Below are 13,611 nucleotides of genomic sequence, written 5' to 3'. Positions count from 1 at the left end.
AGAGGAAGGAGGGAGGGCGGCGGCGGGAGGAAGGAAGGAAGGAAGGAAGGAGGGAGGGCGGCGGGAAGGAGGGAGGGCGGCGGGGAGGAAGGAGGGGGTGAGGAAGGGGGGACATACAGTCTACATCAATTAGATCCACTCAGAGACGCTAGCTCAGTCACAGTCTACATCAATTAGATCCACACAGAGACGCTAGGTCAGTTAAACATACAGTCTACATCAATTAGTTCCACACAGAGAGACACTAGATCAGTTATAAACACACATCAGATAGAAACACAAACAGTGCCTGTCCGTACCTCCTGTGAGTGTGTCCTCCACCTCGGCCAGCAGGGGGAGCTCTGTGTGTGAGATGAAGGTGAGCGCTGTGCCTGGGTTGTCTGCTCGCACGGTTCTACAGAAGAAGGAGAGCGAGGCTGAATTGCTTAGCTTTATCCAATACCACCCTCTTCTAGAGCTCTGCTCAAATATAGTGCACTACAGGAGGAATAGGGTGCGATTTGAGACGTAGCCTTTGTGTGTTATTTCAGAGTTGCAGCTTGTTTCCATCTCTACGTGAACAATAAAGTTGTATTCTGTTGTGGTGACACTGACCATCCGACGCGGTGGATGTAGGAATCAACGGTGGTGGGGAAGTCAAAGTTGATGACATAGATTTGACTCCAGCTGGCTGTTCTGTCAGTTAGATTTGACTCCAGCTGGCTGTTCTGTCAGTTAGATTTGACTCCAGCTGGTTGTTCTGTCAGTTAGATTTGACTCCAGCTGGCTGTTCTGTCAGTTAGATTTGACTCCAGCTGGCTGTTCTGTCAGTTAGATTTGACTCCAGCTGGCTGTTCTGTCAGTTAGATTTGACTCCAGCTGGCTGTTCTGTCAGTTAGATTTGACTCTAGTTGGCTGTTCTGTCAGTTAGATTTGACTCCAGCTTGGCGTTTTTCCTATTTTGTTGCATTACAACCTGTAATTTAAATGAATTTTTATTTGGATTTCATGTAATGGACATACACAAAATAGTCCCCCCCAAAAATAACTTGTTTCAAAAAATTCTAAAAAATGAATAACGGAAAAGTGTTGCGTGCATATGTATTCAACCCCTTTGCTATGAAGCCCCTAAATAAGATCTGGTGCAACCAATTACCTTCAGAAGTCACATAATTAGTTAAATAAAGTCCACCTGTGTGCAATCTAAGTGTCACATGATCTGTCACATGATCTCAGTATATATATAGGCCCCAGAGTCTGCAACACCACTAAGCAAGGGGCACCATGAAGACCAAGGAGCTCTCCAAACAGGTCAGGGACAAAGTTGTGGAGAAGTACAGATCAGGGTTGGGTTATAAAAAAATATCTGAAACTTTGAACATCCCACAGAGCACCATTACATCCATTATTAAAAAATTCAAAGAATATGGCACCACAACAAACCTGCCAAGAGAGGGCCGCCCACCAAAACCCACGGACCAGGCAAGGAGGGCATTAATCAGAGAGGCAACAAAGAGACCAAAGATAACCCTGAAGGAGCTGCAAAACTCCACAGCGGAGATTGGAGTATCTGTCCATTGGACCGCTTTAAGCCGTACACTCCACAGAGCTGGGCTTTACGGAAGAGTGGCCAGAGAAAGAAAAGCCATTGCTTAAAAGAAAAAAATAAGCAAACACAGGCATGTGGGAGACTCCCCAAACATATGGAAGAAGGTACTCTGACTAAAATTGAGCTTTTTGGCCATCAAGGAAAACACTAGTTATGCACGCTCAAGGTCTGTTTTTTGTCTTATTTGTTGTTTGTTTCACAAAAAATATTTTGCATCTTCAAAGTGGTAGGCATGTTGTGTAAATCAAATGATACAACCCCCCAAAAAAAAAATCCATTTTAATTCCAGGTTGCAACAAAATAGGAAAAATGCCAAGGGGGTGAAGACTTTTGCAAGACTCCAGCTGGCTGTTCTGTCAGTTAGATTTGACTCCAGCTGGCTGTCCTTGCCCTCCAGAGCCAGAGGGATAGCTTTATCCTGGATCAGAGTGGGCTGAGCCCAGCCCAAGTCCGCCAGCTAGTTAGTTAACTAACTAGGCAATGAAATTAACACAAAAGGCTGAGTATTGCATCTCATTCGTTTATTTCTGAAGGATTCTGCTTTCTGCATGACTTCTTGAATTTCCTGTAGCAGAGGTGATTGTTTAAATAACATCTAGCTAGCTACATACTAGGCATAACATGGTTAATTCCATTTACTCTTGAATATGTAAATGAGTTGAAATTCAGGCCGATTGACAGGCAAAGTAAACACGTTCACATGCTAGTTAAATAGCTAATGTTGGCTAGCTAGGTTAGAGATCTTAGCTGCATTCAGTGTCTACTGATGTATGCTTCTGTAACCGTTTGATATCACAATTGAGGTCATGCGATTTAACACTTAATTTTCCTCATATTTTCACCGGAGAGAAGAACATCTACCTTTAAAAGGCGATCATCTAAGCCCATTTCATGGAACTGTAGCCTATCGGTAACCATCTCTTGTCTCTAGTGCCTGACTAGTTCCACAAAGTAGTTTTTTTTATTTAACCATTTTTTAAAAACATTTTAGTCATTTAGCAGACGCTCTTATCCAGAGCGACTTACAGTTAGTGAATACATATTTTTTTATACTGGCCCCCCGTGGGAATCGAACCCACAACCCTGGCGTTGCAAACGCCATGCTCTATCAATTGAGCTACATCCCTGCCGGCCATTCCCTCCCCTACCCTGGACGACGCTGGGCCAATTGTGCGCCGCCCATGAGTCTCCCGGTCGTGGCGGGCTGTAAAACACAAAAAGAACAGCCAGAGGGATTACACAGAAAATGAGAAAATATTATATATATAAAATCATAACACAAATCAACATTATATCAAATACAGACATGTAAAGATTACATTTTTTTGACATTTTGTTTTGTATACGTTTTAATAGTGCTAAATAGTTTTCCAAATCTGATTAAAAATAAATAGAAAATGTGCTTTTTCTTCATACATTTTTATTTGTGTATGAAATATTTTCATAATAAAGAGATGTATGACATACTGACGTTCAACTGTGGAATCAGTGTAGTAAAATAATATGTCAAACTTAGATATTTCAATGGTTGTATGCATTTTGTTGTCAAGATATAGTTGTACATCAGTCCAGAACACAAAGTCAAAATTGGTGCCTGGTACTCTCACGCGTGTGTAATCGCTTGAATGAACGTAATTCATCACGTGAACACAGTGACGCTTAGAAAATGTTCGTAGAGGAGGGCCGTGTTCGAGAGGATCAAAACCGTAATGTATCATGGGTAATTTATTACTCTTGACTGACCTACAAATTATAATGGGTAGTTATTTATGATGCAAGGTTCTTTGTAGATCCGTCAGTAGGCAGTCGCCTGCACTGTCGAACAAGCCCAATAATAGCACCGGTAGAACAATGGGTTAGTTATAACAAGTATTTGATGATAGAGGCCTCTATGGCCCAAAAGGCCGTTTTAGCATGGGCAGCGCCATTTTAATGTAGTCAACCACAGATTATCCATTATATTGGCCAGATATTCAACTGGCCGCTCTAACGTTGAAAATAAATGTCTTCAAAAATGGATGGCAGTCGGGAGGAGGCAAGATCAGGTGGGACAATTCTAGCCAATGAGAGGGCAGATTCGCGTGTGATAACAGCCACAACTCCGATAAAAAGTGTTTTCCCCAATGATTTAAGTATTTTTCTGAAAGTTGCCGGGATGTCACGTGTCCTACTTCTATCAGTACACTTGTAACAACCTAAGCATTACGAAACTTGTATTCGATCAAATAAGCCACACGTAGCAAATAAGCCATTACATTTTTTGTTGACCAAATTCGACACTCTCATTGACGTCCATACAAGAATTCATCGCTTGGTGAGCGAAATAAACGAAACAACACCACCTGCTGGAGAAGATTGATGTTTGGCCTAGTTGTCCCTCGCTTCGCCTCTTCCTCTCTGGCTCGTCACATCAGTGTTCTAATCATTAGCCGTAGTTGCCTCCCGGTTTCGTTACGTTTTCTTCCGTTTAAGAACCTTTCCCGCAACAGAATCTGCGTAATTATTACACCCCATGGCCATGTAGCGACTGCTCCACTTCAAAACAAACAAAAGCAGTAACGTTTTGCCAGAAGAGGATTGCAAGGAAGGTTTGTGAGAGTGAGTACTGTTACTAGCAAGTTAGCTAGCTACCTAATTTGCTCCTTTTTCGAAATCGAATTCATAATTACAAACGTATAGCTAGCTAGCTAGCTAGCTAGCTAACTGTAGCTTAACTAGCTAGCTACCTGTATGTGTCCAAAGTGACCGTTTGGTGGTCGTAATTACAAATAATCTCAATTCTAGCTACCAGTACTGTAGCTAGCTAACATTTGTTGTAGTAGCCAGGATCATCAACGTTAGGTGAATGTGTTCATTCATCTAGTCAGCTAGCTAGCTATCCCAGGCTGTTTTGCTTAAATCAATTATGCACAGATCTTACAGCGTAAAGTATTTGCCATGTGTTTAAGCTAGATAACTAGCTAGGCTATTCACCATAGTGTCATCCATCGGGGTTCAATATAATTATTATTTTTACTCTTTCTATTGATCTGAACATTGGGTCCAGTTGATTATAAGAGGAGTATTTTTTGGGCTTTAGTAGGTACTTCACACCATAAAAGGTCTGGGCTAAAGACTCTCTTGCAGCTTTCCTGCCAACCAAGCAAGAAGTCTAGCCATTTATGGGCTTTTGCTTCATCTCAGCAACATTACATATTCGTGAGCATGGATAGGTAGGCAGATACTACATGCATGCTGTAGATCTGTTATCTCAATGTAGAGATTGAGGGGGAACAGCTCAAGTGAAGTTTGAACTAGTGACCCAGTGGTTATAGGGCAAGTGATCTTCAGAGAGAAAGGGGGAGAATCAGAAGTGGGCTAATTGGGTGGTTGTCATGTGCAAACAGAACTAGAATGAGGATTCTATTTCTATGGTCGTGTGTCAGGTCTGTTCCAGAAAGAAGTAGGTCCAGACTGATCCAGCTAAGGAGTGATACTGAGCAGATACATGGATAGCCAAGTAAGACAACCTTTATTGCTCACCCTGTGTGTCTGTTTGTGTGTGTGTGTAATGCGTCTATAATGATGTGTGTGTGTGTGTTCGCTCTCAGATGAAGCAGCGTGTCTTCACTGGGGTCGTGACCCATCTCCAGGAGCATTATGGGATGGTGGACCAGGAAGTGCGTTTTCAGAAGAGGTACAAAGGACTAATAGCAAGTTCCAGTTGTTATGCCCCAATCTCAAATGGACCCCTAACCCCCTATTATACACATGTAGATTTGAGAAGCTTGGATTGGTATAAGCAATATAGCTAAAATAACACAGTCTTAATTTACTAAATTATTCAATTCTATGAGGTCATTCAACGGGGTGTAAACCCTTTGTGTGCTGTGTTAACCCTGTGTGTACTGTGTTAACCCTGAGTGCTGTGTTGTTAACTCTGTGTGTGTCAGTGTGGTGAAGGGGAGAGTTCCGGCGCTGGGGGAGAGGGTGCTGGTGAAGGCTGTCCTGGATCTGTCTCAATCCCACAGCTGGAGCGCCCAGAGAGTACAGACCCTCACAGAACACACACAGGTAGAGTACAGACCCTCACAGAATACCCACAGGTAGAGTATCTGTAGGTAATGTAGATTACTGTAGGAGGACCAGGCAGTGATATTATAGAATTTCATATTTCACCTGAGTGGTTGATTTGTTGTTATGTTAACTAATAGTGTGTCAGACAAGAGGGCTGAATAGAGAGACAAAGATAAAAAAGGAAAGGTCAACTCTTTATCCTCTTTCTTCCTCATCTCTTCTCAGACGTCAAAGTTTCCTCGTCCTCTCCTGCCCTCCATGATGCCTGCACACGGACAGAAACCGGGCATTCTGGGTAGCAAGCCGCAGCCTCTCCTCAAATCTCCCAAGATCCCTCCTCTCATCCCCAGCATCCTTCACACTGTGGCCAAACGTGAGTGAACCTGTCCCAAATCACACCCTTCTCTCCATATAGTGCACTAGTTTGGCCACCGAGGGCCTTTTAATCCACCAAGGTCCTAGGGTCACAGAAAGGCCATTTTCATCCACAGAAGATGTGAACTATATAGGGAATAGTGTTTATTGATTTATTTATACTCTCTCGCTCTCAGCGGGGTTGCTGCAGACTCCATCATGGGGGGGGCAGTTTGAGGGCTGGGGCAGAGGCATCAGGAAGAGACCTTCTGAGGCAGGGAGACGAGACCGCCGGTAAGTTTGTCTGTATGTGTGTGTGTGCAGTATGTGTGTGTGTGCAGTATGTGTGTGTGTGTGTTTTGTCTCTTTGTTCACATCAGAGGAAAATTGATTGTCTACAATATTATGCTGTGTGTGTCTCAGGGAGGACAGTGGAGTGAGGGGTTGTGACCAGAAGAGGAGGAGGTGGAAGGAGGAGGAGGAGAAGGGAGCTCACCACAAAAAGACCTCCCCTACCCCACCTCAAAGTCCCGCCCTCTTCTCCTGCTTCCCCAGGGATTGGTGAGTCCACTTGTCATTTATCCAATCAGTCAATCAAAGAATCTGTAACTCTGGTAATCAATTAATCTCCACCCCTTTGTCTCCCTGCCGTCTCCCCCAGTGTGTCCTGTGACAGTCTAGAGCTACAGCGTCGCTACCCCCACCTTCCCCTCCCCCCATCTGTCTGCCACCTGTCAATCAGTTGGATTGACAGCTTTCCCTCCTCCCAGCCCCTCCCCTTCCCCCTCCCACAGCCCTGCCTTTACCACATAGGCCCCGCCGAGCCCGACCAACACACAAACATCGAGAGAGAGGGCGCGGAGTACACTGTAAAGGTAAAGCACACCAAACACACACTCTGACTCTCACCTTCCCATTCACCACCTGTGTGTCTTGTTTGCCTACTGGATGGTGTGTGTGTGTGTCACACAGGTGCTGCTGCTGTCCATGGCCAGTTCAGAGGAACTGTACAGACGGTGCTGTGGGCTGCAGGACCAGAAAGAACAGCAGGGTGGTGCTGTGCACCCTGCCTCTCTCATCAAGGTGAGGACGGTTACGTTGTGACTGGGTACAGCCCACTATTCACCTCAACTTTGGTCAAATCATAATTACATACTAAGTACATCATCTCTCTCTCGCTCTCCCCTCTCTGTCAGTTCCTGTTGGGGGAGGTAGGGGGTGAGTTTCGGGCCCTGGGGGGTCCGTGGTGTCTTGAGACAGATGGTGGCGGCCCCAGTCCGCTGAAGGACCCTCGGGCACTGCTGAGGACAGCCCTGCGCTGTGTGAGGGAACAGAGTGGACTGGACCTCAGCGGCTGCTCCCAGTGGTCAGTACACACACTTGCATGTTCACGGTCACACACGCACATCACACAAGCACATCTTTATGCTCACACACTCTTTTGACTCTTACACATATACACAGGTAGTACACCAGCCAGTCAAATGCTTGTTTTGGTTTTCCCTTTTCAGCTCTGTGTGTGGCACTCCATTTACAATGGAATGAACAACTTTCTCTCTCTCTCTCTCAGGTATAAGATGGCTGAGCTGAGCTATGTTTGTGAGGGGAAGGTGGAGACAGTGGTGTTTCTGTTACCTGATGTCTGGCGGATCGTACCTACAGAGGAGGACTGGAGCACACTCAGGACTCAGGAGGTGAGTGTGTGTGAGAGAGAGAGTTGGATACATTTCCTGTAGTAGTCACATCTTTACCTGGCTACCCATCCACATGGCTCCGGCTAAACGCCACGCCCACTAATGTTTCTTCTCCACGATGAGTCTGGATTTGATCTCCTCCCCGACGACTTCTCCAATGCGAACAGATTCAAACCATTCTGATTGGTCCCAGAAACCGATGGGTTGGGACAGACCTTGAACACACGTGGGTAAAGCAGCGTTTCGGAAATAGTCATTGGCTTTGATACTCTGATTGGTTAGAGACGATCTAATCTCTGATTACTTGTTTTGTACGATGGCCCTCACTTTGACGTCACCACAAACGACTTCTAGGATGGCAGTCTGAATGTATGTAGCGGAATTACATTCAGTATGAGTCATCAGGCAAGTCACAACTCACTGCCATTTTAAAGCTGCCTTGTGCGTGTTTGTGTCTCCGGTCTCTTTGTCTATCAGGAGGAAGGGGCCCCTCTCCCTGCTGCTCCCTGCCTGGTTGCAAGGCCTCGTCCTGGGCTAGCCCTCTGCCCCGTCCCCCTCTCCTCTCTCCTGGAGCCCCACACCTCCACAACCAAGGAGGCCTTTGAGGTAAAGTACTCCCCTAGCCCACACTGCGTTACACTGAGATATACTGTACTAATCTGCTTTGGAGTAGGTTAGTTGTCATGATACAACGTAAATTATTATACGGACCTCTCTCTCTCTAGGTGGGATTGCTGGCAGAGTTGTTTTGTGAGATGCTTCAGAGGGACTTTGGTCTGCTGCTCTACCGCTGTCTCTGCTCTCTAACGCCTACACACACACCCATGGTACACACACACACACACACACACGGTACACACACACAAACACACACACACACCCATGGTACACACACACACACACACACACGGTACACACACACAAACACACACACACACCCATGGTACACACACACACACACACACCCATGGTACACACACACCCATGGTACACACACACACACGGTACACACACAAACACACACACACACCCATGGTACACACACACAAACACACACACACACCCATTGTACACACACACAAATAAACATGTTACCAGTTTTCTTCTCTACACCTGATTTAGTCCTGCTTACTTTCTCCTCCAATCTCTTTTTCAGGAGGATGAACAGATAAAGCACGACAAAAAGCAGAGAATGCGGGATGAGAGGAGTAAAAGATTTCAGGAAAGAGGAGAGAGCCGAGGGAGAGCAGCGGAGGATAAGGAGGAGACTGATGACGATGGAGAAGAGATAGATGAGAAAGAAACAGAAGGAGAGGTAGAACGAGAAAGAGGTATGAAGATCTGAAAAGACTGGGTTGGGGGAAGTTAAATGCCAGAAGCTGTGTACTAAAATTGCTTTCTTTTTTCCTTATTTTTTTCCAGAAATGTTGGGAGAGGAGGGAATTACTTGTGAGAATTCAGACTCCCTCTTAAAGCACAATGTAAGACCTACATACACTGTAAATACTAGGGTCCCTCAAGAAAGAAAGCTACTATACTTCATAGAATAGCTGTGGGAAGTAGGGGTGTTGGAGGTGATGCAGCACCCTCAGATAAATTGAAATAACTTTGCCAAAAATGATATTACTCCTGTCTGAACAGACATACATAAAAGCATTCAAAATACTACACCAGGAGCATTTAGCCACAGAGGATCAATAGCGTCTAAAAAAATAGCTGTGGATTTAAGTTTGATCACAAGCACATACACTGAGTATACCAAACATTAGGAACACCTTCCTAATATTGAGTTGCACCCCCCCTTTTGCCCTCACAACAGCCTCAATTCGTCAGGGCATGGACTCTACAAGGTGTCGAAAGCATTCCACAGGAATGCTGGCCCATGTTGACTCCAATGCTTCCCACAGTTGTGTCAAGTTGGCTGGGTGTCATTTGGGTGGTGGACCATTCTTGATACACACGGGAAACTGTTGAGCGTGAAAAACCCAGCAACGTCGCAGTTCTTGACACAAACCGGTGCGCCTGAAACCTACTACCATACCCCATTCAAAGGCACTTCCATTTTTTGTCTTGTCCATTCACCCTCTGAATGGCACACATACACAATCCATGTCTCAATTGTCTCAAGGTTTTAAAATCCTTCTTTAACCTGTCTCCTCCCCTTCATCTACACTGATTTGAAGTGGATTTAACAAGGCATCAATAAGGGATCATAGATTTCCTCTGTAGCTCAATTGGTAGAGCATGGCGTTTGTAACGCCAGGGTAGTGGGTTCAATCCCCGGGACCACCCATACGTAAAAATGTATGCACGCATGACTGTAAGTTGCTTTGGATAAAAGCGTCTGCTAAATGGCATATTATATTATTATTATTTCACCTGGTCAAGCTTGTTGCTTTGTGGCCATAGACATATCATCCATAGAAGGGTTTGGAACTTCTAACCCTGGCAATTTGACTATTAAACTCATGGGTACACTAGCAATGGCTGCCTGTACTGACTTGAATGGGAACTGCCATCTATGGATTATATTTCTAAGCTTGGTTGCGGCTGTCAGTTTTGCCTTTCGCATATTTAAAAAAATACAATCACGGGAAAAACGTACAGTTTGGAATGCAAATGTCTACTGCTGAAAAGAGAAGACTAATCTGTCTGTAGAAGCTAAAACATTATTTCTCAACTCCGAATTTTGAGTGAACAGCACTGTTTTTCAAAGTAGCTTATCCCCAGTGAGTAGCCTAGGCTTCATCTTCAGTGCCACTGGAAAGGTTATTTAGTAGTCCTTTAGCCTATAATAAATATATATATATATATATCTCCTTCTAAATATTGTACAATCTGTGTCTTTTCATTGGCCTGGGCTATTGTTTGCATTCAATGTTTTTATTGATCTCAGTTTGTCAGTGTCTTCTGTCATGTAAATGACGTAGAATTGCATGAAATGCATTTATAAAAGGCCCAAAAAAATTATAGATGCATGCAATGCTTTATTATAAAGGGATTCTTTTTTACCCCCCTCCCCCTTAAACATATTCCCACTGCTATGCTTCATAGTTTCTCATATCTCTCCCCTTTCTAACTACCTCTCTCAATCTCCCTCTTGCTCTCTCTTCCTCCCTCTCTCTAGGTGCTGTCTCGTAGGGTGTTGTTGGCCTGTGTGTTCTTTGACAGACGGCTCACTGGCAGCCTCAGACAAGCAGACCTTCACAACATCTTACTGTCACTAGGGCTGTGGCTCACACCCACCCAAGTCCAGGTGGTGTTGAATAAGGTGTGTGTGGAGGGGCAATGTCCATACAGGATGCTAGCCTCTCGCTGGGAGGAGACGGAACACACAGAACCAGACATCAGCATGGAAGGTTGGACACACACACGTTCAGTATTTTTCTGAGTGTTATCTATGTGTCCCCAATGAGTGAGAGGGCAGGGGTGAGGACCGACACACACGCACACACTCACGTTAAGTCTCTGTGTGTTCAGGTAACCGTGGGTTGTTTCGTGGAGCTCCAAAGAAGGAGAAGGCATCTGGCAGGAAGTCTGGGGGGTCCAGGGGGCCAACTGCAGCCGTGGGGGCTGAGGTGGTCTCTTACAGGGGCAGTGTGGTCAACATCCCCAGCCTGCTACTGGCCCTGGAAGCAGCAGACAGAACACGGAACGCCCTGGAGCTACGCATTGCCACCCTACAGGACGCACTGGGTACTACACACACATTTCTCTATTTTTTTTTCTCTCTCTCACACACGTACACATGTTAGACTCTTATTATATATCTTGTTAATTTCATAGACTTAGATGGCTAACCCTATTTTCTGCCTCTACCCCCTCTCTCTGTTCATCTGTCTTCACCGTCCCTCGCTTATTCTTTCTCAGTGGATGCTGCGGCTGTCACTCAGGGCCAGGAGGAGGGTCTTGGCAGCAGGCTGGAGAAGGCGGAGCTTCGAAGCTCATCCTATGAGAAGAAGCTGAAGGAGGACGCTGGTCACATGTTCGCCCTCATCCACAAGATGCAGGAAATGGTCGACAAGGTGAGACGTTATAGGTTAACGGTTAGATAAACAGTCAAATGTTGATCATGTGAGAGTGCACTGATTGGTCTGCCTCAAAATCCTCAATATGGATTTGTTTCCCTCAGACGACAAGCCTGACCCAATCAAAAACAGAGACAGTGGATGAAGAGTACTGATTGGTCGGAGCAGAACAGAGAAGTGAAGATAAACTTGAAAGATTACACTACTACACACACGCACCAGCCAGATTGACGGGGATGAGTGAGTGACTACACACACATACAGTCATGACCGAAATTTATTGGCACCCTTGATAAAGATTATCAAAAAAGACTGTATAAAATAAATAATACAATTACTGAGCTATATTGTATGCTCCCACATTTAAAAAAAAGTATATTATTTTATACTAATACAACTGCTTAACGAAAGAGATTTTGTTTTTCTCAATAAGATGGGAGTCAAAATTATTGGCACCCCTCTTTTCAATACTCCGGCACTCTCCCCTTGTAAGGATAACGGCACTGAGCCTTTTTCTCAAATTATTTATGAGATTGGAGAACACATTGGTAGGGATCTTAGACCATTCCTCCATACAGAATCTTTCCAGATCCTTGATATAATTTGTCTGCGCTTATGGACTGCCCTCTTCAATTCCAACCACATGTTTTCAATGGGGTTCAAGTCTGGAGGCTTGTTGATTTTTGTGGTCAATTAACAATTTCTTTGTGGATTTTGATGTGTGCTTGGGGTTATTGTCTTGCTGGAAGATCCACTTGCAGCTAGGTTTCAGCCTCCTGGCAGAGGCAACCAGGTTTTTGGCTAAAATGTCCTGGTACTTGGTAAAGTCCATGATGCCGTTGACCTTAACAAAGGCCCCAGTACCAGTGGAAAGAAAATAGCCCCATAACATCAAAGTGCCACAACCACATTTTACAGTAGGTATGGGGTTATTTTCTGCATATGCAGACGCCGAACCCACCACTGGTGTGTGTGGCCAAAGAGCTCTATTTTCATGTCATTTGACCATAGCACCGGTTCCAATCCAAGTGCCAATGCCATTTAGAAAACTCCAGGCATTTACATTTGTTGGATATCATATTTCTCCAATGCCAAATCTGTGTGTCTTGTTTGCAATTAAACTGTCCCCGGTTTGCAAATAATTAAATCTGAAACATCATTAGGAATCTGAGCATGGTACTTTCAAAAGTTAGGCCTACCTTTCCACCCCAGACAGAGTAGACCTACCAACGCACATTTTTTTATGCTTTAACTGCTGGCTACTCTTCTTCCGTGGCTTAACCCAACAAGAGAAGGTCACAAGTTTTTCTCTAAACGCTGTTTGGGATTAAACATCTTCTATTGTACAGAAAGTGAATAGCTTAATCAATTGATAGTGACAGATTTAGATGACTTCCCAAGCAAACTACATTTTTTTGTCTCCTCGGCTATAGAAGGTTGTAGCTCAGCCTCTTAATGTCAAAGAAATGAAACAATGATATCCCCATATGCATCGGAGCTACTTCTTTCCCGGATATCTGACAGCTTGTTTCTAGCATAAATCATTGTGGACTAAAGCACTGTTATAGATCACTTTATATAATCACATCCGTTTTAATTTTCTTCAAAAAGAAATAGGAAGAAATAGGCTCCAACACAAAGCCCTCTTGAAATGAATTATTCCTACTCGAATTTGCCTACTTTCATCACCATGAGCTGTCCATTTCCGATTGATTGTGCCGTGGCTGCTGCTTCAAGTTTCAGCACCACAATGTAAGTTACTCGAATCTGGCTTATTGTGAGGTTAATAACTCTGATAAATACATAATGGGCAAGAAACATATTGTTTTTAATAACATTTTATTATAGTAGTAGCAAGCTATCAAAGTTGACCTCCGGTCCTCCTTCTCAT

General features: G+C 44.4%; 1 protein-coding gene across 3 annotated transcripts; it reads left to right on the top strand.

Annotated features, from left to right (window-relative positions):
* The first annotated feature begins 2,750 nt into the window (after positions 1-2,750).
* Positions 2,751-12,287, top strand: ccar2 (cell cycle and apoptosis regulator 2). 3 transcript variants are annotated; one of them, XM_045225017.1, is made up of 19 exons: positions 2,751-3,308; positions 5,014-5,087; positions 5,179-5,264; positions 5,521-5,641; positions 5,870-6,017; positions 6,196-6,292; positions 6,422-6,559; positions 6,660-6,873; positions 6,971-7,081; positions 7,195-7,364; positions 7,569-7,692; positions 8,170-8,298; positions 8,418-8,519; positions 8,849-9,023; positions 9,115-9,173; positions 10,820-11,051; positions 11,173-11,388; positions 11,563-11,717; positions 11,825-12,287. In XM_045225017.1, exons 2-19 carry the CDS (start codon positions 5,076-5,078, stop codon positions 11,873-11,875), a joined length of 2,340 nt encoding a protein of 779 aa, XP_045080952.1. In that variant the 5' UTR covers positions 2,751-3,308; positions 5,014-5,075; the 3' UTR covers positions 11,876-12,287. The 3 variants fall into 3 exon arrangements, with proteins under 3 accessions (XP_045080952.1, XP_041754630.2, XP_045080951.1); XM_045225016.1 differs by lacking the exon at positions 2,751-3,308 and adding an exon at positions 3,807-4,186; XM_041898696.2 differs by lacking the exons at positions 2,751-3,308; positions 5,014-5,087 and adding an exon at positions 3,806-4,186.
* Positions 12,288-13,611: the final 1,324 nt, after the last annotated feature.

Source organism: Coregonus clupeaformis, chromosome 15 (assembly GCF_020615455.1).
Source record: "Coregonus clupeaformis isolate EN_2021a chromosome 15, ASM2061545v1, whole genome shotgun sequence".
Taxonomy (NCBI): Eukaryota; Metazoa; Chordata; class Actinopteri; order Salmoniformes; family Salmonidae; genus Coregonus; species Coregonus clupeaformis.
This window is presented reverse-complemented; position numbering and strand designations above follow the sequence as displayed.